The sequence below is a fragment of the Podarcis erhardii genome, assembly GCF_964252035.2.
Source record: "Podarcis erhardii genome assembly, chromosome: 6".
NCBI classification, from domain to species: domain Eukaryota; kingdom Metazoa; phylum Chordata; class Lepidosauria; order Squamata; family Lacertidae; genus Podarcis; species Podarcis erhardii.
Window position 1 is genome coordinate 3,275,631 of NC_138510.1, and position 27,960 is coordinate 3,303,590.

The 27,960-nt window shown below is 49.2% G+C and overlaps 1 protein-coding gene across 2 annotated transcripts; it reads right to left on the minus strand.

Annotated features, from left to right (window-relative positions):
• Nucleotides 1-7,771: 7,771 nt before the first annotated feature.
• On the minus strand, nucleotides 7,772-27,901 carry CCM2L (CCM2 like scaffold protein). 2 transcript variants are annotated; one of them, XM_081867741.1, is made up of 10 exons: nucleotides 27,580-27,899; nucleotides 20,304-20,471; nucleotides 19,400-19,483; nucleotides 18,416-18,599; nucleotides 15,916-16,424; nucleotides 14,492-14,627; nucleotides 12,939-13,002; nucleotides 10,431-10,578; nucleotides 8,878-9,016; nucleotides 7,773-8,132 (listed from the first exon to the last, which is right to left on the minus strand). In XM_081867741.1, the coding sequence occupies exons 1-10, from the start codon at nucleotides 27,607-27,609 to the stop codon at nucleotides 7,819-7,821; spliced, it is 1,776 nt and encodes a 591-aa protein (XP_081723867.1). In that variant the 5' UTR covers nucleotides 27,610-27,899; the 3' UTR covers nucleotides 7,773-7,818. The 2 variants fall into 2 exon arrangements, with proteins under 2 accessions (XP_081723868.1, XP_081723867.1); XM_081867742.1 differs by lacking the exon at nucleotides 20,304-20,471 and having other exon boundaries at nucleotides 7,772-8,132; nucleotides 27,580-27,901.
• Nucleotides 27,902-27,960: the final 59 nt, after the last annotated feature.

Consider the following 27,960-nt stretch of genomic DNA (forward strand, 5'->3'; position numbering starts at 1 on the left):
GCTTCCTTGAGATCTCTACCATGTTGCTACATGGGCAAACCAGACTGAAATAGGTCCAGAATGCTGTAATCCTTTCCCTACAAACACATCTGAAGCTGACAAGCCTCCATGGATTCAATGAATTCCCCCCCCCACCTAAAATGTTTCTTTAAATCTATAGTTCTTTGTAGAAAGGTAAAGGTAAAGGGCCCCTGACCATTAGGCCCAGTCGCAGACAACTCTGAGGTTGCGGCGCTCATCTCGCTTTACTGGCCGAGGGAGCCAGCGTACAGCTTCCGGGTCATGTGGCCAGCATGATGACTAAGCCGCTTCTGGTGAAACAGAGCAGCGCATGGAAATGCCGTTTACCTTCCCGCCGGAGCGGTACCTATTTATCTACTTGCACTTTGATGTGCTTTCGAACTGCTAGGTTGGCAGGAGCAGGGACTGAGCAATGGGAGCTCACCCCGTCTCGGGGATTCGAACCGCTGACCTTCTGATCGGCAAGTCCTAGGCTCAGTGGTTTAACCCACAGCGCCACCTGCATCCCCATAATTCTTTGTAAGTGTCTATAATTCAGGTACAGTGAATGCGTCTGATAACCAACAGCTAGTCCACTTCCTTGTTGTTCTGGGGGAGGTATCCTGGCAATACTATCAGTTACTTTGACCTTATTGAATTCTACTGATTGTGTTGATGAAGGTGTTGTTGTTTTTGTTGTCTGCTTTATATGATATTGTGTTTGATATTACAGTGATCGCAGTGTTCTTCCAACTCTATAATTCTAGGGTTCTTGTCAGCCACTTGGGAAAGAGGAATGCAAATATTAAATCAACTCTACTCAATCTCATCTCAATTATGCCGTGGGGCAAACTCAGGGCCATATTTTATTAGCAGTTTTGGAATGTTGTCCAATTCTCTTCAACCTGCAAACATTGCATAGCTCTTGTTGTTGTTGTTTAGTCGTTTAGTCGTTTAGTCCAACTCTTCGTGACCCCCTGGACCAGAGCACGCCAGGCACTCCTGTCTTCCACTGCCTCCCGCAGTTTGGTCAAACTCATGCTAGTAGCTTTGAGAACACTGTCCAACCATCTCGTCCTCTGTCGTTCCCTTCTCCTTGTGCCCTCCATCTTTCTCAACATCAGGGTCTTTCCCAGGGAGTCTTCTCTTCTCATGAGGTGGCCAAAGTCTTGGAGCCTCGGCTTCAGGATCTGTCCTTCCAGTGAGCACTCAGTGCTGATTTCCTTCAGAATGGAGAGGTTTGATCTTCTTGCAGTCCATGGGACTCTCAAGAGTCTCCTCCAGCACCAGAATTCAAAAGCATCAGTTCTTTGGCGATCAGCCTTCTTTATGGTCCAGCTCTCACTTCCATACATCACTACTGGGAAAACCATAGCTTTAACTATACGGACCCTTATCGGCAAGGCATAGCTCTTAAGTGGTAATAACCTTTGTGAAACATGGACCACTTTTAAATGTCAGCTCCAATTCCCAAAAATTTCCATCACAGGTGTCTTCAAAAATGTTTACATATCACTTGGGAAGACAGGCGAACTAATGTCAGTGTACTGGAAGAAGCAAAGATTACCAGTGTTGAAGCAATGATTCTTCAACGTCAACTTCGTTGGACTGGTCATGTTGTGTGGATGCCTGATTATCGTCTTCCAAAGCAACCATTCTATTCCGAACTTAAAAATGGAAAGCGTTGTGGTCAACAAAAGAGGTTCAAAGACTCTTTCAGGGCAAATATTAAAAATTGTCGTATAAACACTGACGATTGGGAAACACTGGCCTGTGAGCGCTCCAGTTGGAGAACAGCCTTTACCAAAGGTGTCCTGGGCTTTGAAGATGCTTGAACTCAGGATGCAAGGGAGAAACGTGCTAAGAGGAAGGCACGCTTGGCAAGCCCTCACCATGATCAACTCCAACCTGGAAACCAATGTCCCCACTGTGGAAGGACGTGTGGATCCAGAATTGGCCTCCACAGTCACTGTTAAGACCATGTTCATGGAAGACAATCTTACTTGGCTACGAGTGATCACCAAAGAAGTAATCTTTCACATGGGGTTTGGCTTGGTGTTGTGTTCATGCCCTGGGGATGTTGCTTTGGCGCTGCCTACACAGCGGTTTGACTTCATGCCAGAAGGTGCACTCGATTGTCTCCGAAGGCAGACAGAGGTTAACTCAACTCAGCTTCGTTGGAGAGCTGTGCTGCAAAACCCAGAGAAGTGTGTATTCTGAAGGGTTTGCACTGGTTTGCATATTGTTTCAGAAAGTGTCAACGAGGTTAGTTTGTCTTTAAATGTGAAGTGAGCCAGATTTCTTCCCCATCCCTTGTGCTTGACACCTTCCTGCCTGCGATCCAACAAGAGGAGGCCATTGGTCCAGTATACCTGAAGGAGCGTCTGCACCCCCATCGTTCTGTCTGGACACTGAAGGCCTTCTGGTGGTTCCCACGCTGCGAGAAGCCAAGTTACAGGGAACCAGGCAGAGGCACCTGCCCTGTGGAACCAGGCACCTGCCCTGTGGAACGCCCTCCCACCAGATGTCACAGAGAAAAACTACCAGACTTTTAGAAGACATCTGAAGGCAGCCCTGTTTTGGGAAGTTTTTAATGTTTGATAGACTATTGTATTTTAATATTTTGTTGGAAATATTTTGTTAATATTTTGTTGGAAGCCGCCCAGAGTGGCTGGGGAACCAGATGGGCGGGGTATAAATAATAAATTATCATCATCATCATCATCATCATCATCATCATCATCATCATCAGTTCCCTGCAAGAACTCAGCTGAGGTTGGTGCCATGCAAACCACGTCCACTTCCCCACTGCGAGAGAAGCCCTGTCAAGCCCTTCTTCCTGAAATCTGGTTATTATTTTCATTGACTACTTCTATAAATACACCCCCCCACACATGTACCCACACCTTCTCCTGTTTAAAAGAAGGAACTAGCAAAGCCTCTGAATGCAAGGTTTAAACAGAAAGCCTTTGCTCTTCTGCAGAAAATGAGGTGGTGGATTTTTCTCTCTCCACTGAACACTACACCCACCTGCACCACCGACCGAACGTGCCGTTTTGCACGGCCCACTTCTCCTGTGAAATGCTACAGGAGTGCAGCGTTTGCCCAGATTTTCTTTCCTTTGGGAGGAGGTCACTGGTGTTTTGCTTGCAACATTGACTTTAATTTGCAAGCACGCAGGAAGGATCCGGAATCGACGTGACCAGAGATTCACAGAAGACTGGAGTAAATTTACAGAATATATGCAAAATTTAAGTGATAATCAGATAACGTTTGTAAGTTTTAAAGAAGTTTTGTGATAAGACAAATAAGATAAAAAGTAATATAATAATATAGTGCAATATTAATTTAAGAAATGTGGAACAAGTAAATAAAATGGAGGATTATCAGACAAGCTGGGGGAAGTCAAAAGGGAGAAATCAGTGATAAATAAGATGTTTTGACTGTATAATTTTATATTGGAAAATGAATAAAAATATTTATTTAAAAAATAATAATTTGCAAGCACACAGGTTGTGTCAGGAGCTCATCCTACTCTCGAGTAGGACCCTGGCAGAGACAGATGCCCGACTGGCATGTTCCCTCCCTCCTGGTCGATCGTTCAGGAGCTTCAAAAGCTTTCTTCTGCCCAAACATCACAGCGACCGATGCCAACAGACATCGGTACACTTAAGGATTTGCAGAGTCTTCGCAGTTTTGCATAACAGACCCCAGCAACTCAGCATTTTGGCTAATCTACTTTATTTACATATAAACACACACGGAGCACTGCAACATGGCTCCCTCTCTCTCTAGCATCAGACAGCAAAGAGAAAAAGAACAAAGGACAATAGTCCCACTTCACGGAACACAGGAACACAAACATCCTGTCTCTGTCACTTCCCACTCTGTGGAGTCAAAACATACACCGTCATGTGAAAGACAACAGTCCCATGACTGCAATCACGGAGCAGGAATTCTAACAGGTTGAGCGTAGTTGGAGGAACGTGGCTGAAGAACTCAACAGACACCTGAAGTCTACTGGTCCGACATCAGGTCTTCTAGGGCAGGGGTTGCAGGACTACAACTCCCATCTTTCCTACTGGCCATGCAAGCTGGGGTTTATGGGAGCTGGAGTCCAGCAACATCTGATGGAGGAAAGCAAACTTCCCATCTCTGCTTGACAGGACCAGCCAGCACCTCCAACTTTGCTTGCAGAGCTCAAGAACTCACCTATGTCCTGGTCCTCAATTTCTGACTCAAAACTGCTGGTCTGCAATTCTTTTCCACAGACACTGGGATTTACAGATGCCTTCGTCTGGGAATCAGTGTGGATGAATGGTCTCTTAGCTACCCCAAAACACCCAAAAAGCCAGGGATCGACTCACAAAGGAGATCTGCCAGGCTTAGCTTAGCCAGACCAGTTTAACCTAGGATTTCATAGAATCACAGAGTGATTGCTCTGCAACGTAGGATCCTTTCACCTGACGTGGGGCTTGAACCCACGACTTTTAGATTAATAGCTCTATTGCCTGAGCGATTCAGGCATTTTTTAACAATATAGATTTAAAAGGGGGATTTAAGACTTTTGTCAGGGGAGTGGACAGTGGGGTGGTGATCCAATGGAATTAGAGTTCAAGACCTGGGACTTTTACTAATATTTTGTTAAGCATTTCTGCGGAGTTTCCCTTCAAAGCGTGGTTTTTACCACGTTGCAAAAATGCAAAGCTTTGCCTGAAATGGTGAGAGGAAGTTGGTGCAGATTCTGGAATGATGTCACAACCGCGTCCTTCTGGCTCGTGACTCACCCTCCAGCCTGGTCAGGGCATTTGTGGGGCCAGCAGGTACCAAACGAGAAGCCCCACCCAGCTGGCAGGAGGCCTGGGCTTCTTCTCGGAAATTGCAAGAGGGGGAACTTCCTTTTCTGAAATGCAAATTGCTCCATGTTTACACTTTGATGCAACCCACGAATCTTTCTTTTGCTGCTCAGTCAACTGAGAATTGAGGAAGAAGGAGACAGAGGGAAAGTACTTAGCCATCAGAGCTCATTGTTGCCTCCAGCATCCGTGCTGGACGAGGTGGACCCGCTTGGGCCTGATCCAGCCACAGGGCTTTTCTCCTGCCCTTCACATTTCCCAGGGACAGACCTTGATGTGGAAAACACCTTACGGGAATGATTTCCACGAGTTATAAGGGCCACTGCTGAGCCGAGAAGCACAGGTAGCACACAAGCCACTCACTGAAAGAACATGACTTGCCCAGCAAAAAAATCCCAGGAGTTGTAGTTTGCTAAGGGTGCTGGGAATTGTAGCTCCGCAAGGGGCAAACCATTCTGCCTTACACAAACCTTAAAAGGGAAGGGCATTACAAAGAGAGGACAGCACCCTCTCGTGGTTTCTCAAAGCACCACCAAACGGACTCATACTGACCCTTGCTCTGCTTTGCTGCAGGTCAGAGAAAACCTTTGGTCCCCAGTCAAAACAAAACAAATTCCTTCCAGTAGCACCTTAAAGACCAACTAAGTCAGTTCTTGGTATGAGCTTTCGTGTGCATGCACACTTCTTCAGATACACTGAAGAAGTGTGCATGCTGAAGAAGTGTGCATGCACACGAAAGCTCATACCAAGAACTGACTTAGTTGGTCTTTAAGGTGCTACTGGAAGGAATTTGTTTTGTTTTGACTATGGCAGACCAACACGGCTACCTATCTGTAACTTTGGTCCCCAGGTTTCGCTGCGCTACTACGACTCCCACCACCCCCAACTAGCTGGTTTGGGATGATGGGAGATGTAGTCCAACAATGCCAGGAGATCCAAGATCCAAGAACTCTGGACTCTCTTGCTCAACCAAGGACTGTCCGCAGAGCTGCAAAGCAGCCATTGCAGAAACCTCAGGAATGGTGAGCCCAGGGGGTTCCAGATGTTGTCGCACTCCATCTCCCATCTGCCCCTGCCAGAACGGCCCAGTTTGCAGGGACGATGGGATTTGGAGCGTAGCAATGTTTCAGGGAGCCCAGTTTCCCCTCTCTGCGTTAGAGGTAGGGCAATGGGGAAGGATAGAATGGAGGAAGTCCCATTGCATGAGTGGAGGTCCACTTGCAGAAGTGTTGGGTTCCGCCTAAGTTTTTAATGATTTTATTGTGGGAGGGTCATTGCACAGGGCTGGAAACCAGCCCAGAAAAGCTTCTGTCAGTATGAAAACAAATAAATATTGCAATTCCTAAAAGAGGTTGTAACCTCATTTCAAAAACAAAATAAAAACCCTGCCGTTGCACCGATTGTAAAAGCAAACGATGGTGCAATGTGATACCTGTCTTGGTTATCATGGTATAAGCTCACTGCATACGTTCTGCAAGAGACCAGCAGAGGGCAGTCTTGCTCTATTAAAAATTGCTTGGCGCTTGACCAACTTCACAAGACAAGACATCGGAAGTCCATCCGAAGGGGACTCTCCTGAACCTAGCAGACCAGTAGTACGAACTCGAGCTGCAGAGAGCAAGCCATGGGGTGGGACAGGTGCAAGAACATAGGGAGAATTCCTGCATTGCAGGGGGTTGGACTAGATGACCCTCGGGTCCCAACTCTACAATTCTATGATCTCTGGTGGATCAGGCCAGGTGTCCATCTAGTCCAGCATCCTGCTTCTCACATTGCACAACCAGATCCTTCTGGGATATTCAAAGGCAGGACCATGAGCTCCACAGGCTTCTCTCAACCCCACCGCTCAGCAAATGATATTGAATGGTAGACTGCCTCTGAACATGGATGTTCCAACGCAGATCAGTTTTGCAACTGGGGAGCAGGTGGGGAGAGAAAGGAGTGGCTCACCTTTGCTCGCCAGGATCCATGCCCTCCAACATTTCTCCGATGAAAATAGGGATGTCTTATTCAACAACAACAACAACAACATTTTTACCCTGTCCATCACACTGGGCTGCCCCAGCCACTCTGTGAGGCTTCCAACATATATAAAAACATAAAACATTAAAAAACTTCCCTATACAGGGCTGCCTTCAAATGTCTTCTAAAGGCTGTATAGTGATGTATCTCTTTGGTTTGGTACTTATTTCCATTTCTCTGATGAAAATAGGGACATCCTAAGGCTAAGCAGGACATTCTGGGATCAAATCAGAAACCAGGATGGCTTCTGTAAATCCAGGACTGTCCCTGGCAAATAGGGGCAATTGGAGGGTGTGCAGGATCCAGATATTAATTGAGTAAAAAGGTAAAGGGACCCCTGACCATTAGGTCCAGTCGCGGATGACTCTGGGGTTGCGGTGCTCATCTCGCTTTATTGGCCGAGGGAGCTGGCGTACAGCTTCCGGGTCATGTGGCCAGCATGACTAAGCCACTTCTGGCGAACCAGAGCAATGCACAGAAACGCCGTTTACCTTCCCGCCGGAGCGGTACCTATTTATCTACTTGCACTTTTGATGTGCTTTCGAACTGCTAGGTTGGCAGGAGCAGGGACCGAGCAACGGAAGCTCACCCTGTCGCGGGGTTTTGAACCGCCGACCTTCTGATCAGCAAGTCCTAGGCTCTGTGGTTTAAACCACAGCACCACCCACGACCCTCATTCATTGAGTAGAAGGCTGAAATAAGGATTGGCTGCCCCACCACTGCAGCCCAATGGTAGAGCATCTGCTTTAATTGCAGAAAGACCCAAATTCAACCCCCAGCCTATCCGGGTAGGGTGGGGAGAGACCCACCCTAAAAAGCTGATGTCAGTCAGTATAGACCATATTGAGCCATCTGGACCAATTGTCTGACTTCATATTCAAGCGCTTTCAAGAGCTTTCAGTGTTCCTGGCTCTCCTCAGGCCCAAGTGGTCTCCCCTCCTCACAGGTAGTTGTCTCCATCATCATTGTCACCGCTGCCATTGTCGTCCTCGCCGTCTTCCTCCTCTTCCTCCTCATCCCTCGCCAGGGCTTCGATGTCGTGGGTGATGTCCGTGATCATGCGGTTGAAGGACTCTGACTCCGAGCGCAAGGACCAGCTGTCGTAGCTGCGCACGGCGGAGGCCGAGGTGTTGCTCATGCTCTTCTTGATGCGCCCGAAGCTGTCCGTCAAGATCCCTCCTTCGCGGATCCCGATGTTTTCCAGGAAGCTCTCGAAGTAGCCAATGTCCTGGTCAGGGATGAAGGGGCGCATCCCTGTGGAGGCAGAACAGAGAAAGGTGCCAGGGAGATTGGGCGAAGGCTCCTTGGTCCACCAGGAGCCCATTCCTGCAACCCCCCAAATAATAATAATAATAATAATAATTTATTATTTGTACCCCGCCCATCTGGCTGGGTTTCCCCAGCCACTCTGGGCGGCTTCCATAGAAACCAAAAATACAGTAAAATATCACAGATTAAAAACTTCCCTGAACAGGGCTGCCTTAAGATGTCTTCTGAATGTCAGGTAGTTATTTATCGCTTTGACATCTGATGGGAGGACGTTCCACAGGGCGGGAGCCACCACCGAGAAGGCCCTCTGCCTGGTTCCCTGTAGCTTTGCTTCTCGCAATGAGGGAACTGCCAGAAGGCCCTCGACGCTGGACCTCAGCCTCCGGGCAGAACGATGGGGGTGGAGACGCTCCTTCAGGTATACTGGGCCGAGGCCGTTTAGGGCTTTAAAGGTCAACACCAGCACTTTGAATTGTGCTCGAAAACGTACTGGGAGCCAATGTAGGTCTTTCAAGACCGGTGTTATGTGGTCTCGGCGGCCGCCCCCAGTCACCAGTCTAGCTGCCCAAAGGGCAAAACATCACCCGATCACCTTGCCAACAAAGGCCCGTATAGTTAAAGCCATAGTTTTCCCAGGAGTGATGTATGGAAGTGACTTGACCTCCCCCAGTGGCGATTTTCCCATCTCTTCCCTCTTCTGCCCCACCAAAAACAGAGGTTTTTCATTTACCCAGCAGCAGGAACTTCCGCTTTTCTCCGTAGAGCTGGAGGAGGCCGGCACAGTATCCCTCCACCGCCAGACCCATCCGGTATTCTCTCAGCAAGAAGGCAAACTGTTGGATCTCCTGCGGCGTCAGTTTGTTCCTGAGCTATGGGGCGAGACAAAGAGGCAGGAGAGTCACGCCAAACGACAAACATTTATTATTTGCAAGGAGGGAACTGTAAAAACAGACGTCTTGCACCTCTTTCGGGAAACGTATTGAATATAGGGGAATGATACGGAAGGGGGGGGCATGTCTTCTTCACCTTCTTCTTCGCTACAATATATCCATTTATTTCCAATTGTCAATGTCAAAAGGGACTAAAATCTATAAAATTCATAGACACTCAACGTGCCATTTTGCTCAATTTCTCTAGGACTCCATGACACCTCCCCTGTCCTCCATAATCCCTCAAGCAAGGTGTCAAGACCCTAATCCTGTCAAATCACTCTGCCAAGCCTTTCCTCCGGGCAATGCCAGTACATGGACCATTGTCTTCTCATCACCGGTACTCAGGAAGTGTTTATCTGCGCATATCTCCAGCTCTGCATATTCCCCCCTCCCTCCTCCATATGTTAATCCTGTGTAACCCAACCTCTTCTTAATGTATTCATGATGTAATCTGTGTAACCCAACCTCTTCTTAATGTATTCATGATGTAACTGGGATGTATTTTGCACTGTATTCTGGGACATGGAGGGAAGTTTCAAAAGTTCATGTCACCCCTTTCTCGCTGTTCAATCTCGCCTTGAACCTGTTGCGCAATAAACTTGGATCTTCTGCAGTTTGCTCCTGTCTCTGGCTGAGCTCATTTTTCTCCGCAGGGACCTGCGGACTTAGTCCGATGAGCTGGGTGGCAGAGCAGCCTCGCACCCAGATTTTACCGTAACAGGGAAATACTGTAATTGTGTACCCCTGAAAACGGTGTAAATAAGTTTTGATCGATGCAACAATGGAATACTGATTGGTATAGTTTTTGCAAAATATGCAGGGATTTATGATATGTAAAATGGACCATGGAAAGAGAATAAAGGAAGTCATTGATATCTTAAGGATGTAAAATGAGTATTGTAAATTGTAAAACAGAAAAACACACATACACTGCTTTTTTTCCTAAAAAAATGTTTAGGGGTACTCTCATTTTCCTACTCATATTGAAATACCGCCCTTCAATGAGGCCAAACTTAGATTCACAAAATGCTTAGGGGTATGTGTACCCCTGCGTCCCCCCAAAAAGCACTGTGTGTGTGTGTGTGTGTGTGTGTGTGTGTGTGTATCTTTCTTCTATCTACTTGCTCCATGCCTATGTAGTGCTATAAACTATCATGCTGCCTATGTTTACATCTATAGGTGAAATAGTATCTTTTGTAGTAATTTTGATTTTTGCAGTATGTAATAATGCAAACGGACAGTTCCCAGGAGGAGGTTTTAGAAGCAACCAGTGACTGCAAGCCTCGTGGATTCAGGGCACCCAAAGTGCATCTCTCCCCCCCCCCAGGCCACCCCCGCAAACTCCACTCACTGTTATCATGTAGTCCTGTAGTTGCTCCAGGCCAGTGTTGCTCTGGTCGCTGCCACTGCAGGCCGTGGCCAGGCTGTGATGGGACTGATGGAAGGAGGGGGACGAAGTGTCACTGCAACAGGCTTCAAAGGTGTCGTGGGAACCATCGCTGAGGGAAGAAGGAAGCAAGTGGATCGGTAACCCTTCCCATCTCATGTTGTCAAGAATGTCTCCTTCTGGTCCCCACTCCTCCCCACTCCCCAATTGCCAAGGAGGGGTTGGACTAGGTCAGCCTTCCCCATTGTGCTCTGGGACTACAACTCCCATCAGCCCCTGCAGCCAGCACAGCCATTCTGGACTACGACTCCCGTCAGCCCCCACTGCCAGTGCAGCTATTCTGGACTACAACTCCCAGCAGTCCCCAGCTGGAGCAGACATTTTGGACTAAAACTCCCATCAGCCCCTGCAGTCAGCACTGCCATTGTGGACTACGATTCCCATCAGCCCCCACTGCCAGTGCAGCCTTTCTGGAATACAACTCCCAGCAGTCCCCAGCTGGAGCAGACATTGTGGACTACAACTCCCAGCAGTCCCTGGCGGAGCAGCCATTCTGGACTACAACTCCCAGCAGTCCGCAGCCGGAGCAGACATTTTGGACTACAACTCCCAGCAGCCCCCTCAGCCAACATAGCTGTCACGGACTGGTTGGACGCAGCAGAATGGTAGGAGGCACCTGCTGCGGAACCCCCAAGGGAAGAAAGCTCAGAGTCAGGGGATTGGTGGTGAGTGATCAGAGGGAGAAGAATGGGAGGAAGAGGTGTCGGAAGCTGAAGAGGTAACAGGGCTTGGTGAGCAGGGAGATTCTGTGCCAGAGAGAACTCCAGTATCAGAGGCAGAAGCTGAAGCAGAAGGGAGGCCAGGTGTTATGTACTGAGTTGAATAGGATCCAAAATGTAGCAGTCTGATTGGTCCTAGAACAATAGGATTCAGAATGCAGCAGTCTGATTGGTCCTGGAACAATAGGATTCAGAATGCAGCAGTCTGATTGGTCCTAGAACAATATGATTCAGAATGCAGCAGTCTGATTGGTCCTAGAACAATGCAGCAGTATGATTGGTCCGCAGGAGCCACCCAATCCAGCTCCAGGTGGAAGTGAATCCACAACCTGATTGGCCTACAGGAGAATTCCGGAATTAGCCAATCACCTGCAGCTCATTGTGTAAATAATGTATATAAAGCAGATACTTTGGGGGAACATTCATTCCTCCTCCCACTATGAGCTGAATAAAGAGCATGAAATCCACTCTCAACTCTGAGCATATTTCACCAAGAGACAGAGATGGTTCATGCTGGTGAAGAAGCACAGGTATCTTTTCCTCCTGCTTGTGATGAGCTCCCCCTCGCGCTGGTCTTCCAGAACCAGGAGAGGCATGAAGAGGGCGGAGGAGACGTTAGCTTCATGCAGGCGCAGTCTCAGATTGCTTGGGGAAAACCCTGGAGAGGAGGGGATTGTGGGGAGGCAGGGACCTTAAGTCTCAGCAACTGCTTCTTGGGAGCAAGACCTGTGGGAGATGAGTTGCTGTGCTCATTAGGCCTGACGCTCCTATGCAGATCCTGCTTTTGCTAAGAAAGATTTAACTCTAGCTTGCTCAGTGCAATTTACTGCTGACTGGCTCCTGTCAACAGACATTTTGAACTACAACTCCCATCAGCCCCCTCAGCGAGCATGGGGGCTCGTGGAAGTTGTCGTCCAAAATATCTAGAGGGCACCAGGTTGGTGAAATCTGCCTCGGGATCACAGAACAGGAAGTGACCTCAGACCAAGCATACACCTAGCAGGGCATTTTCTAGCTGTCCAAGGCAGATACCTTTGAAGAAAAGTGCTCTTCCCAAATGGTACCTGCTATCTTATCTGCACTAGTTTTAGAAATGATTTATTAAAGAATCCCATAGCTGATTAAGTGGGGGGTTACCTATTTAGTAAGGGACATGGGTGGCGCTGTGAGTTAAACCACAGAGCCTAGGACTTGCTGATCAGAAGGTTGGCGGTTCGAATCCCCGCGACGGGGTGAGCTCCTGTTGCTCAGTCCCTGCTCCTGCCAACCTGGCAGTTCGAAAGCACGTCAAAGTGCAAGTAGATCAATAGGTACCACTCTGGTGGGAAAGTAAACGGCGTTTCTGTGCGCTGCTCTGGTTCACCAGAAGCAGCTCAGTCATGCTGGCCACATGACCCGGAAGCTGTACGCTGGCTCCCTCAGCCAGTAGAGCGAGATGAGCGCTGCAACCCCAGAGACGGCCACGACTGGACCTAATGGTCAGGGGTCCCTTTACCTTTTTAGCAGATGAAAAGGTGCTTAGTTGGTTAACATAACCAATTAAATGACAAATCAGGTCAGCCTTCGACAACCAGGTACTGTTCCGATGTCAACTCCCAGCAGCCCCACTTGGTGCAGCCATTTTGGACTACAACTCCCATAAGCCCCAGCCAGACATCCCGCTTGCTACCAGTGGGGGGGGGGCAGGACTCACAAAGAGCTACAGCAGCTGAAATCAGCATCATAGCCGTACGTCCCATCCGTCCGACAGCTCTCACCTGGAAGAAGACAGCACAAGGGGTTAAACGGGGTATTGGAAAACAGGTTTTTGTGCTGTCAGACCTCAACCCTCCATCCTTTGCAACCATCAGGTGGCCCAGGGGCAGCCCATGCAGTACTTGGCAGATTTTTTGGACTACAAATCCCATTATCCACAGTCAGCCAAGTCCAGTGGTCAGGGATGAGGCATGTCGTAGCCTAAAGTATATGGAAGGCACCCATAAAACTATTTCCACCAGTTTTTTTTATCACTAATCAAAGGGTGTTTGCAATGCTAAAAAATGTTTGCTTGCAATGAGATTCAGGAACCAATGGCACTACTCATCTGAAGACCCATACCTACCGTATTTTTTGCTCTATAAGATGCACCAGACCACAAGGCGCACCTAGTTTTTGGAGGAGGAAAACAAGAAAAAATATATACTGAATCTCAGAAGCCGGAACAGCAAGAGGGATCGCTGCGCAGTGAAAGCAGCAATCCCTCTTGCTGTTCTGGCTTCTGGGATAGCTGCGCAGCCTGCATTCGCTCCATAAGATGCACACACATTTCCCCTTACTTTTTAGGAGGGAAAAAGTGTGTCTTATAGAGCAAAAAATACAGTAGTTTTGGGCACAACAGTTCAGTCACTGTTGGTTACAGCAGAAAATACTGGGGTAGTATTGATTCCTCAACGTCAACTTCGTTGAATTGGTCATGTGCTTCGGATGGCTGATTATCGTCTTCCAAAGCAACCATTCTATTCCGAACTTAAAAATGGAAAGCGTTGTGGTCAACAAAAGAGGTTCAAAGACTCTCTCAAGGCAAATCTAAAAAAAATGTAGTATAAACACCGACAACTGGGAAACACTGGCCTGCGAGTGCTCCAGTTGGAGAACAGCCTTTACCAAAGGTGTCACTCGAACTCAAGACAAAAGGGAGAAACGTGCTAAGAGGAAGGCACGCTTGGCAAATCCACACCGTGATCAACTCCCGCCCGGGAACCAATGTCCCCACTGTGGAAGGACGTGTGGGTCCAGAATTGGCCTCCACAGTCACCTATGTACACACCGTTAAGACCGTGTTCACTGAAGACAATCTTACTCGGCTACGAGGGATCGCCAAAGAAAGCGAAAGCAAAAGTATCATGCTCCTTTCCAGTTGGGGTCAGACATGACCCCTCTCGACTCAAGTTCTTCATTCCAGCAAGCATTTATATTTCTCTGCATAGTTTCAACTGATTTTTTTCACCATTGCAAGTTTGAAATTTGCTCAAAGACGCTTGCAGTCAAGCGGTATATAAATTGTTCAAATAAATAAATAAATGAGCTGACTCATTTAACCGCCTTAGACAAAGGTGGTTGCGTAGTAATAATAATAATAATTATTATAATTATTATTTATACCCCGCCTATCTGGCTGGGCTTTCCCGGCCACTCTGGGTGGATTCCAACAAAATATTAAAATACAGTAATGCATCAAACATTAAAAGCTTCCCCAAATGTACTCACTCCGGCTAGACAGCCAAGGACGCTTCATGGTGGATGTGTAGTGATAACCAGCCCGGTCCACACACTCAATGGTTTGGTCCCCATAGATTATCTGGAAAACTTGGCAGATGAGAGCACACGATTCTTCTGCCATGTCCTGCACCCGAGAGAGAAAGGGCAGTCAGATCCGTGTTCTAGAGTTGCTTGATCATTTGTGACCAGTTATTTAGGTGCTATATCATACCCTCCAATATTCCTCTGATGAAAATAGGTAAAAGGTAAAGGGAACCCTGACCAGTCCAGTCATAGCCGACTCTGGGTTGCGGCGTTCATCTCGCTTTTTTGGCCGAGGGAGCTGGTGTACAGCTTCCGGGTCATGTGGCCAGCATGACTAAGCTTGGTGAACCAGAGCAGCGCACAGAAATGCCGTTGACCTTCCCGCCGGAGCGGTACCTATTTATCTACTTGCACTTTGACGTGCTTTCAAACTGCTAGGTTGGCAGGAGCAGGGACCCAGCAACGGGGGCTCATCCCGTCACAGAGATTCGAACCGCCAACCTTCTGATCAGCAAGTCCTAGGCTCTGTGGTTTAACCCACAGCACCATACGTGTCCCTTCCGATGAAAATACGGATGTCCTATTCCATTATTATTATTATTATTATTATTATTATTAACCCGCCCACCTGACTGGGCTGCCCCAGCCACTCTGGGTGGCTTCTAACATATATAAAAAAATAATAAAACATTAAAAAACATCCCTATCTAGGGCTGCCTTTTTCTTTTTCTTCTCCTTTTCTGTTTTCATATACATGCTTCCCCCCTTCTTTTTCTGCTTTTGTTTTTATACAGATCATTTTTTTCATCTTGCTGATTCATAAAAAAAAGCTTTTAAAAATATGAGAGAGAGAGAGAGAGAGAGAGAGAGAGAGAGAGAGAGAGAGAGAGAGAGAGAGGGAGATAGAGGGAGATAGATAGATAGATAGATAGATAGATAGATAGATAGATAGATAGATAGATAAAGGTAAAGGTACCCCTGCCCATACGGGCCAGTCTTGACACACTCTAGGGTTGTGCGCCCATCTCACTCTAGAGGCCGGGAGCCAGCGCTGTCCGGAGACACTTCTGAGTCACGTGGCCAGCGTGACGAAGCTGCATCTGACGAGCCAGCGCAGCACACGGAAACGCCGTTTACCTTCCCGCCAGTAAGCGGTCCCTATTTATCTACTTGCACCCGGAGGTGCTTTTGAACTGCTAGGTTGGCAGGCGCTGGGAGCGAGCAACGGGAGCGCACCCCGCCGCGGGGATTCGAACCGCCGACCTTTCGATCGGCAAGCCCTAGGCGCTGAGGCTTTTACCCACAGCGCCATCCGTGTCCCATAGATAGATAGATAGATAGATTGTCTATTTTGAAGGGAGGACAAGACAGGGCTTCAGGCTGCTCACCCTGTTAGCCACGGCCAGGATGATGAGATTGCAGTAGGCTTCGGGGCTGGGCTCTTTGGGGTCCAGGGGGTTGTTCCCGGTGTGCCACCGGCGCTCCCAGCTGCCCCAGGTCTTGCCCCTCTCCCAGCTCCCGCTGTAGGCCTGCCGCCTCCTCTCCCAGCTGCCCCCAGCTTTGCCCGTGGGGCGGCGCTCCCAGCTGCCGCTATAGGTCTGCCTGCGCTCCCAGCTCCCGAAGGGCCTGCCGCCTGCGGGACCCTGCCTCTTCTCCCAGCTGCCTGTGCCCTGCTTCCGCTCCAGGCTGCCCCCTCCGCTGGGCCTGCCCTCCGGCCCGCCCCGTGCCATCTTCCAGTCCAGGCTGCAGATGGTGTGGCGTCGCTCCATCGTGCCCCCCAGCTGCCGGGGTTCTGCCAGTCTCTTCTCAGCTGGCCCTCCGGGAAATTTCTTCTCCTGGGTGCTTCCAGGGTAAACATCCGAGCTACCTCCTGCAGGGACCGGGTCTACTCCCAAGCCTGGAAATAATAAGGACAACAACAACACAAGCTTAACCTGAGCCAAAGCTGCGATGCAGCAGCAAAAAAGGCCCATGAGCTGGACCATAAAGAAGGCTGATGGCAGAAGAATTGATGCTTTTGAATTCTGGTGCTGGAGGAGACTCTTGAGAGTCCCATGGACTGCAAGAAGATCAAACCTGAAATATACTCAGAGTTGAGTGCGGATTTCATGCTTTTTATTCAGCTCATAGTATTGAGGAATGAATGTTTCCCCAAAATATCTGCTTTATATACATTATTTACACAATGCGCTGCACGTGATTGGCTAATTCCGGGATTCTCCTGTAAGCCAATCAGGTTGTGGATTCACTTCCACCTGGAGCTGGAGTGGGTGGCTCTTACGGACCAATCATACTGCTGCATTGTTCTAGGACCAATCAGACTACTGCATTTCGGATCCTATTGCTCTAGGACCAATCAGACGGCTGCATTTTGGATCCTATTCAACTCAGTACATAACAAAACCTATCTGTTCTGAAGGAAATCAGCCCTGAGTGCTCACTGGAAGGGCAGATCCTGAAGCTGAGGCTCCAAGACTTTGCAGAGAAGTTCTGCAAGGAAGAAGCAGCTTGGGATTTCCCTTTGAGACCAGAGCGAGGAAAGTTTATTGAACCACAGTAAAACTTTGAAGCATTTTACTGCAGTGGAGACACACCATTCGTACGCAAGGTCCAGTTCAGGGAACAACTCTAACACAGACTCCCTCAGAAAGTGGTGGACGCTCTTTCCTTTGGAAGTTTTTAAGCAGAGGTTTTTAAGTTTTCCTGCGTTGCAGGGGGGTTGATCTTGATGACCTTCTGGGTCCCTTCCGCCTCTGCAATTTTCTGATTTTATGCAGGACAAGCGGTGGTGCTTAGGGAACTCCAATGGAGAAGAGGCTGTATTTGCTTATCTCCAACCTGTCAGGATAATAGTGAATGGATTTCTCTTGGTCTAACCTCAGAACAACCTTGTGAAGCAGGTTAGGCTGGGAGATAGCAATGCTCATTTGCTTTCAAATTGGCAACAAGTCGTTGCAAAATAAGGCTGCGTTTTGGAGGTCTTTAAGCAGAGGCTTGACAACCATATGTCAGGAGTGCTCTGATGGTGTTTCCTGCTTGGCAGGGGGTTGGACTCGATGGCCCTTGTGGTCTCTTCCAACTCTATGATTCTATGATTCTATGACCCATGCTGCTATAAGTAACCAGGTGAGCAAATCCTGGGCGTTCACACATTACAGCCGAGGAGAGCCGGTTATCCTGGTTGAACCCCTGAACTCAGGAGAAATTAGAGGGAAATGTTTTGACTTGTTCTTGGTACTTCTTTGTATCAATTCCATAAAAACCCAAATAAAAATGATTGCAAGAGAAAAGAAGTCTTGTAAGGTGGATTATTTGAAATATTGCAAGAAGAGGACCTCCTTTGGCAATCTGCACAGAATTTTTGCTTAATGGTTGCCATCAATTCGATTTTTATTAATTTTTATAATGAAATGTTTTTAGAGTGTTGCATTATTTGATTGTTGTTAGCCGCCCTGAGCCCGGCTTCAGCTGGGGAGGGCGGGATATAAATAAAATTTATTATTATTATTATTATTATTATTATTATTATTATTATTAGTTAAGGATAATTATATGTAAGAAATGCAGAATAAGTGATAAAAATGGAAAATCATCAGAGGTGTTGATGGAAGTCCAAAATACTGTATAAGATGAGAAGTTATGTTGTATGACTGTTGGAAGTGATATGTTAATTTTTTTTAATAAAATGTATATAAGGTATAAAATATATATATATATATATTGCAAGAGAAAAGGGGAAAGATATTGCAAATAGTGTGTACCAACTGAGCCATGCAGAAACACGCATTCTGCCCTAAGACCCATGGCTTGGAAGTGGCCCGATCCATTTTCAACCAGGTGGGAATTCTCTAGTCGGGAATCCTCCAGGTTACCTGAACTGACCCACACCTGTTTTGAGCACCAGGAGGTGCAGGGCATCGTCCCGCAGGTAGGAGGCGGCTGCAATTTCGTGGGTGGGGATCCTCAGGATGAGCTCCTCGTTGTCCCTCCAGGTAAGAAGCAGGCAGCGGGCCGAAAGGCTCAAGATGCTATCCTGCTCTGGGGTTGTCTTCAGAGGAAGCTCCTTTAATTGCTGCAGGAAAGGTGGAGTAAAAAGAGGGTGGGAGCCCGTTAAATGGTGCCCAGTTTCGCATCCCTGGGAAGGGCTTCCCCAAGCTGTAGTCCTCCAGGCCAGCTGCTCTGGACCACAATTCCCATCAGCCCCTGGAGGACTCCAAGTTGGGGGAAACTGGACTATGAGGCCATCCCATCAATGCAGAAAAGCACAGGGGGTTAGACTAGATGAACCTTGGGGTTCCTCTCAACCAGTGGCGTAGCGTGTGTTGTCAGCATCCGGGGCAAGGCAAGTAATTTGCGCCCCCTAACCCGTGGATTTGTGCCCCCTAACCCTAACCCCCAGATGTTGCGCCCGGTGCGGCTGGCCCCCCCTACACCCCCCACGCTACGCCACTGCTCCCAACTCCACACTTCTTTGAAATTGACTCAGATAACTCAGGCAGGTCAGCCAAGCCACACACCACAGGGAAGGGCAGAATAGTCTCTGAGCCTAAACATACATGCTTATGTTGTGCTGATGATGACCACCTGAGAGGTAGCTTCAGAAAGGGATTAGAAGGACTGGCCCCGGACGCTTTGTCACCTGGCATGGAGCACCTGGGATTTATAGTATCCCAGACGGCCAAGTTATTTTGGCAGCCGAGACATGGCGACATAACTTATTCATCCTAGTGGTTCTCCCTAGTGGCGCCTTTCGCAAGTCTCTTCAGCACCTCTGCACCCCTTCACGTCCTCCCAAGCGGGCAGTTTCCGTTCCAAGCATATGACCGTTAATTGAACAACACCAAAGCGCATTGAAGTATATTGGAAGGTTACCCTTGCGGTGTCCAGTAGCTGCAACAGCTCGTCACGGCTAGAGGGGTTCAAGGAAGTCGTTACCCAAGTCAGGTGACCTAAAAACTGGAGATAAAGAGATAAGAAGCCACAATAAAGTGGGACAAGGCTAAGGCAGGTATCTCCTAAGTGATGGTTCCATGCTGAAAGCAGAGGGGTCTGTCTGGATAGATCTGTGGTGAGGAGGACAGATTGAAAGACCTACATTGGCTCCCAGTACGTTTCCGAGCACAATTCAAAGTGTTGGTGCTGACCTTTAAAGCCCTAAACAGCCTTCAATGTATCTGAAGGAGCGTCTCCACCCCCATTGTTCTGCCCGGACACTGAGGTCCAGCTCTGAGGGCCTTCTGGCGGTTCCCTCATTGTGAGAAGCAAAGCTACAGGGAACCAGGCAGAGGGCCTTCTTGGTAGTGGCGCCCGCCCTGTGGAACGCCCTCCCACCAGATGTCAAAGAGAACAAAAACTACCAGACTTTCAGAAGACATCTGAAGGCAGCCCTGTTTAGGGAAGCTTTTAATGTTTGATGCGTTACTGTATTTTAATATTTTGTTGAAAGCTGCCCAGAGTGGCGGGGTATAAGTAATAAATTATTATTATATATATATATATATATATATATATATATATATATATATATATATAAAATCGCAGATCCAGAGCACACTTTGCGTCATTTTGGGACGTTTAGGCTGTCAAAAAGTTTGGAAGTTTTAATTGCTTAGGAACATAAGGTATAGCACACTTAAAGCTTGAGTTCTCACAAATGCAGAACCAAGGGGAAAACCCTCCGCTCAAAATCCACACCGGCAGAAAATGTATCACATGGTCCTCAGCTGCTGTGTTGACACCAGCAAGTTCCGCACTCTGCTCCCTTGGGCGCCCTCACCTTCACTTCCTTTTCCACGTAGTCGTGCAGGAGGATCTGAGGGTCGATGAGATAGTCCGGAGGGTAGAGCGGGACGGAGTGAAGAGGGCGGCGGCAGAGGCTGCTCTTGAGGGCCTGCCTTCGGGCTGCCTTTGGGAAGACGAGCCTCTTGATCGGTGACACAAAGCCCTGTTGGGGAAGCGGGCAGAAGCAGAGGCCCCGTCAGTAAAGTCACAACAGGAGGGTGATGGAGAATGGGCTGCAGGCGGCCCAGATGCTGGCAGGTGCCCTCGTTGCAAACATGAGCCAACAGTGCGATGCAGCAGCAAAATAAGCCGATGCAATCCCAGGCTGCATAAATAGAAGTCCAGGATTCCCCAAACTTGGGTCTCCAGCTGTTGCTGAACTACAACTGTAGTCCCAAAACAGTTGGAGACCCAAATTTGGGGAGACTGAGATGATCAAGGGTCTGGAAAGCAAGGCTGATGAGGAACGGTTGAAGCAGCTGGGTATGGTTAGCCTGGAGAAGAGGAGATGTAGCCGTCTTCAAATATTTGAAGGGCAATCACATGGAAAATAGGGCAAGCTTGTTTTCTGCTGCTGCTGCTGCTGCAGAAGGTAAGTGTCATGGCCTGGGATTCAGACTCGGATGCTGAACCTGAGGAATCCCAGCCTGCACAGGAGTCCCCGCCTCCAGAACCAGCTGAGCTGGGGCTGGGGCCTGAGCCTGAAGGGTCCTCACCTGTGCTGGATCCTCAGGTGCAGGCACCAGCTGAGTCTGCTCTAGCTCCTGAGGTGATGGAGGACCCATTGCCTGCAGGTGCACCACTCTCAGCTCCGTCAGGGGAAGCTGAGGTTGCCTCTGGGTCCGGTAACCCTCCAGCCTCTCCTGAGCTGCAGAGGCTCAGGGCAGAGAGGCAGAGGGAACTAAGTTCCCGCAGGAGGAGTGCTCCCTCCAGGCCAGGAGAGGCGAGTCACCTGAGGATTGGGGCTGCCCTATGCCTCGATGCAGATAAAAGCCAGCCAGCCCCAGTCCCAAGTTGTGGGAGCAATATTGTTGGCTGCTAGTTCCTGCCTGAACCCTGTCCTGCTCTCCTGCCATCGCTCCTGACCTCACCGGACTCCCTGCCCTGCACCCAGCTTCAGCTTTTACGGACTGCCTCCATATTGCTCCTTTGACCTTGGACTGGACTCGGACCTTGCCTCTCGGTTGACCCCGGGACCAGCACAGTAAGGCTTAAATCAATGGATTCAAATGACGAGAAAGGAGATTCCGACTATAAATTAAGAATAACTTTCTGACACTAGGAGCGGTTTGACCGTGGACTGTGGAGTGGATTCCCTCAGAAGGTGGTGGAGGTTTTCAAGCAGAGGTTGGATGGCCATCTGTCATGGATGCTTTAGCTGAAATTTCTGCATTGCAGGGGGTTGGAATAGATGACCTTTGGGAGTCCCTCCCAACCCTACAATGCTCTGATTCCATGGCTTCGTCCAGACTCCGTGATGAATGCAGATGGCTCTGAGCGTGCTCTCTGCCAGAAGGCCAAATTAAGTTCTGTATCAAGGAAATAAAAAGCCTGCAGCCTAATTGAATGCAATTTGCATATCATTGCTATTTTGCATTATTTATCTTTGCTCCTGCTACAGCAATCAACAGGGAGGAAGAAGAAATGACACTGGGCAAGGAAGCCCAGGCTCTGTCACTCCGCACAGACTCTCCTCTCACATTCCCAGAAAGCAGCTAGGTAGCCCCTTCCTCTCTCCAGAGGTTTTGCCTCAGTTTCCAGCTAATCTCATCCAGTTCCACACGTTAAGGGCTCATCCACATTGACCTTTCGCCCCATGCTTTCCAGGCAACAATTAAACATCAATAGAATTTATCTATTGAAACATACAGATCATCATAAAAGCATCACAGCACCAGCCCTTTCCTTAAAAAGAGCCTGTGGTTTCCTCAGGTGGGTAGTAGCGACTCCTGGGGGGCAGTAGGGGACACTAAGAGGCAGGGGGCATGAGAGGTCAATGACTATCAGACTTCGAAATCATCAGTTTTAATTGAATTTAATTATTTTAATTAGATTTTGTGCAATTAATTGTCACTGCTTTGAATTTTACTGTGTTATTATCTTCCTTAGCGGGGCTACCTTTGAAGGTGACCCGGAAACAACAACTAATCCAGAATTCGGTAGCTAGACTGGTGACTGGGAGTGGCCGCCGAGACCATATAACACCGGTCCTGAGAGACCTACATTGGCTCCCAGTACATTTCCAAGCACAATTCAAAGTGTTGGTGCTGACCTTTAAAGCCCTAAAGGGACTCGGTCCAGTATACCTGAAGGAGCGTCTCCACCCCCATCATTCTGCCCGGACACTGAGGTCCAGCGCCGAGGGCCTTCTGGCGGTTCCCTCAGTGTAAGAAGTGAGGTTACAGGGAACCAGGCAGAGGGCCTTCTCAGTAGTGGCGCCCGCCCTGTGGAATGCCCTCCCATCAGGTGTGAAAAAGAATAGCTACTACCAGACCTTTAAAAGACATCTGAAGGCAGCCCTGTTTAGGGAAGCTTTTAATGTTTGACAGACAACTGTATTTTAATACTTTGTTGGAAGCCGCCCAGAGTGGTTGGGGAAACCCAGCCAGATGGGTGGGGTATAAATAATAAATTATTATTATTATAACATGCAAACCACTATTCTGGATGATGATTTCTATAGGATAGAGGGCACCGGGGTCCACGACATTTATAGAGCCAAGAGGGAGGCAGCTCAAAAAAGTTTGGGAACTACCTCATTAAGATAGTCATCGCGAACAAATCGCAATGCTGTTCATTAAACAGTCGGTGTTACCCAAACTCCCTGCAAACAAATCAGGATGGCCACAAAGTGAGGTGGATGGATTCTTCAGGTGCAATGGTTTGCAGATATGACAAACACCCCTGGGGAAATTTCCCTGTGCAAAAATCTCACTGATGTGGGATCTTTTGCAGCTCCCGTTCACTTCTGTGGGGCTTGAACTGGGAAACTTTATGACGGATCAGGAGGCCTCTAAACCAGGGGTCAGCAAACTTACCGCGTCTCGGGCCAATGTCTCCAGCGCTGATCACGCGGCGGGCCGAAGGGCGGGGGAAGCACATGCCCATATGTGTGCGCATGCACTATTTCTGGCGCACTTCCGGGGCGGAGGAGCACCAGAAATAGCTTGTGCACATGTGGACGGGCCTCCTCTGACCCAGATGTGCACCGCAAATAATGCTTGTGCATGCACAAATAACGCTTGCACATGTGCAAATAACACGTGTGCATGCGCAAATAACGCTTGCGCATGCGCAAAAGCTATTTCCGGTGCTCCTCCGACTCAGAAGTGGGCAACCGTGCAGCGCAGCATGGGTAAGAGCGGGCGGCAGAGGTCGCCGTGGGCTGGATAAACAGGTCCCTTGGGCCTTATATGGCCCGTGGGCCTTAGTTTGGGGACCCCTGCACTAAACAATTAGAGAGGAGGCAGGGGGGACATTGGGACCACCTGCTTCAGGCCCCCAACAACTGCCTTCTCTTTGCCCCATGGGTGATGCCCAAGCAAACCAATTTAACATGCCGGTCTCGGGATCGGCTGCTGCTGTTTTTTCGGCCAGGAGCCCAGGCTGACAGCTGGGCTTCGCCTTGGGCAGCTGGAGGGGAAATGTATCCCCAGAGGCTTCAGATGTTGCTGGATCTGTGACAGGGTGGGGAAAGGCCACCCAGGCCCATCTGCTCAGGATGTGGGCAGGGCGGGGGAGAAGACATCATTGCCCGCCCCCAATTCCCAAAGCTAAACCAAGAACGGCAAGCACATTCGCTTCTCTTGAAAAGATTGTGCAAGGCTTGAGATGAGCCTGGGCTGAGTCCTGGGACTTGTTGGCCAATTCAATGCCTGTTCGCCTCAGTTCCCTCCCTCTCCCCTTTTTATGAAGATCACCCGCTCTGGGATCCCACAGCTAATTCTCCCCTGGTCTCCTCGCTGGCCCAAGTAGGACTAATTTAGCCAGCTAGCCCTGGTGATCATCTAATGTTTATTGGATGGATTTCCCCCCTAAATTGATTTTTGAATTCTGAATTTATTGTTATTCATGTTTTATACTGTATTTTATACTGTTTTTTGTTGCATCAATTAAGTGTTTTAGAAAAGCAATGACAAACCTAGACAGCATCTTAAAAAGCAGAGACATCACCTTGCCACAAAGGTCCATATAATTAAAGCTATGGTTTCCCCAGCAGTGATATATGGAAGTGAGAGCTGGACCATAAAGAAGGCTGATCGCCAAAGAACTGATGCTTTTGAATTCTGGTGCTGGAGGAGACTCTTGAGAGTCCCATGGACTGCAAGAAGATCAAACCTCTCCATTCTGAAGGGAATCAGCCCTGAGTGCTCACTGGAAGGACAGATCCTGAAGCTGAGGCTCCAAGACTTTGGCCACCTCATGAGAAGAGAAGACTCCCTGGAAAAGACCCTGATGTTGAGAAAGATGGAGGGCACAAGGAGAAGGGGACGACAGAGGATGAGATGGTTGGACAGTGTTCTCGAAGCTACCAGCATGAGTTTGACCAAACTGCGGGAGGCAGTGGAAGACAGGAATGCCTGGCATGCTCTGGTCCAAGGGGTCACGAAGAGTCGGACACAACTAAACGACTAAACGATGAAATTTGTTGTTAGCCGCCCTGAGCCTGGTTTTCTGAACCGGGAAGGTTGGGGTATAAATAAAAAATTATTAATTATTATTATTTGGGGAGCTCCTCTGATCATGTGCAGAGAGCACATCCGTCCACCCCATTCCAGTGCTCCTCTACCTTGAAGGCATCTCAATTGTGGTGAGTGACAAAGTGAGACTGTCAGTGCCAGGTAAGTAAGGTGTGAACAGCTTTCAGGTGATTCTGAAGGAGTCTATGGCTGAATCCTGGTTCATAGAATTACCTGCACAAACACCATGCAATAAAACGTAAGAACATAACCCCCATATCTCTCTCTAGTTCTTTCCATCAGAAGGTCTTCCTCAGGTTTGGTCGGAATCTCCTTTCTTGTAACTTGAAGCCATTGGTTCGCGTGCCCACCTCTAGACCAGGAGAAAGCTAGTTTGCTCCATCTTCTGTGTGACCGCCCTTCAGATACTTAAAGATGGTTATCCTGTGTCCTCTCAGTCTCCTCTTTCCTAGGCTAAACATACCCAACTCCCTCAACCGTTCCTCATCAGGCTTGGTTTCCAGACCCTGGATCATCTTCTGCACGCCTTCCAGCTTGTCAAAATCCCTCTTAAATTGTGGTGCCCAGAACTGGCTACAGGACTCCAGGTGCGGTCTGACCCAGGAAAAATAGAGTAGGACTATTACTTCCCAAGGCCGGGCTGGGAATATAGGCTGTCTGCAGCCCTGAAAACCTGCTGCCAGCCCGTGTGAGCAGTACTGGGAGAGCTGGCCCAATGATCTGATTCAGTCCAAGGCAGCGTCCTACATTCTGATGTGTAACAGTTTGTTTCTAAAATGTGAACGTGCTGGGCACCAACACCAGCAGCAGAGACCGGCCACCTAACCCAAGATTGATTGAAGTCAGTGGCGGAGGAACCCTCTCTGGCACCTGGGGCAGGAGCGTGCCGTACGGAGTGCGCATGTGCGCAGGGCCTTGCAGAGCCAGGCAGAGGCCCGGGCCAGGTAGATAATGTACCCCTCTTTTTTTTACCCTGGGGATAACTGAAGTCCTATACACCAGGGAAGCTTTTCTCTCGCGCTGCCAGCCAAGGCCCCAGGGAATCCGCCCACCGCCGCCACACCTTTGCGCCTCTGCATTCGCCCCAGTGCATCCCTTGCAATTGTGAATATGCTGACCAAGGCCCCCTTTGGAATCGGAGGCCCGGGCCAAGTGGCCTATATGACCCCTACTGGACCTGCATATGCGGCATCCCATCCGGACTGTGCATGTGCGGCATCCCATGCGTGCGCACTCCATGTGGAATACTGCATATGCGCAGTCCGTACGGAATGCCACACGTGCACACTCTGTACGGGCTGCTGCTTGCAGGGTGGCTGTACTGGCTGCTGGGTGAGCATCATCCCGTACGGACTGCCCATGTGCAGCATCCCGTATGGAGTGCACGCGCACGGTGGCTCGTACGGGCACCCATATGGATGGCGTGCGAGAGTGGCAGCCCGTACAGACACCGTGTGAGCGGCACCCATACGGACTGTGCGCGCCCTCGGCAGTTCTACAGCTGGGAGGAGGCAGGGGCCATCTTGTCACCCCCCTGGAGTGGCACCCAGGGTTGACCGCCTCCTCCACCCCCCTCCTACGCCCCTGATTAAAGTCACTGGTAATTACTCAGTTTGCTCTGATGCATTGCCCTTATTTTTGCAAACCCTGGCACTCAACTTGCAGGATGGAATTCTGGGGCCAGCTCAATCAAAGCTCTGGGAGTCGCCGGATAGCACCATGGGGCTGGGGACGGGCAGAAAACAGTGATGGAAACGGCAGTTCCAAAATAGATTCTGTGGTGCACGGCTGTCTCGTTTCACAGCATGCTGACAGTGGTGGCACCATTGTTTGCTGACTCCTCCCCCTTTCTAAGGGCCGAATCCTTTTTGTGGCTTAGGGAAAAGGCTGTGTGGCGTTTGCATAGGGCAGTTGGGGTTCCCCGAACACCTTACACAGCCCATGCCAGCCTGGTGGGTGTGAGATGTTTTGGACTACAACACATGGGAGTTTTAGTCTGAAACACCTGGACCAGGGGCAGCAAACTTTTTCAGCAGGGGGCTGGTCCACTGTCCCTCAGACCTTGTGGGGGACCAGACTATATATATTTTTTGGGGAAATGACCAAATTCCTATGCCCCACAAATAACCCCGAGATGCATTTGAAATAAAAGGACACATTCTACTTATGTAAAAACATGCTGATTCCCGGACTGTCCGCGGGCCGGATTGAGAAGGCGATTGGGCCGAATCCGGCCCCCTGGGCCTTAATTGCCTACCCATATCCTGGTCTATACACTTGGCTGCTGCAGGATCCCTTAAGACTCCCTGGAAAAGACCCTGATGCTGGGAAAGATGGAGGGCACAGGGAGAAGGGGAGGACAGAGGACGAGATGGTGGGACAGTGTTCTCGAAGCTACTAACATTAGTTTGACCAAACAGACCCTTAAGGATCTGTTTTGCACCCAGAAACACAACTCAGCCTGCCTCATCAGGTTGGAGAGGTGGAAACTGATGTGTGTCATCCCTTCACCCCATAAAGCACCCACTCACAGAAAAGCACCCCCATACGGCGTCCCCCCCCTGCACTCACCTTCTTGCCTTTCTTTGCTTCGTGCTCCATGCCTCGTCCTCGCTCTGCTCCTGCCCCAGGAAGGCGGCTTTTCCTTTACGCCAGCCATCCTTTGTTTCCTCCATCCTGTGTCGGAAACTCCACCAAGCGACCGGCCCTGATGTCAAGTCGCCAAGTTCCTGCCCCTCCTGGGATTGATAAGCAGATGGGAGCTGCTGTGGAACTGCAAGGGGCTCGGAGGGGCTCTTGGATGTCAGAGAAGGATCGAAGTGTACAATTGAGAGGGACCCCCAAAGGTCATCCATACCAACCCTCAGCAATGCAGGAACCACAGCTAAAGAATCCCTGCTGGGTTGCCACCCAACCTCTGTTCAAAAACCTCAGGGTGGGGGGTGGGGGGGC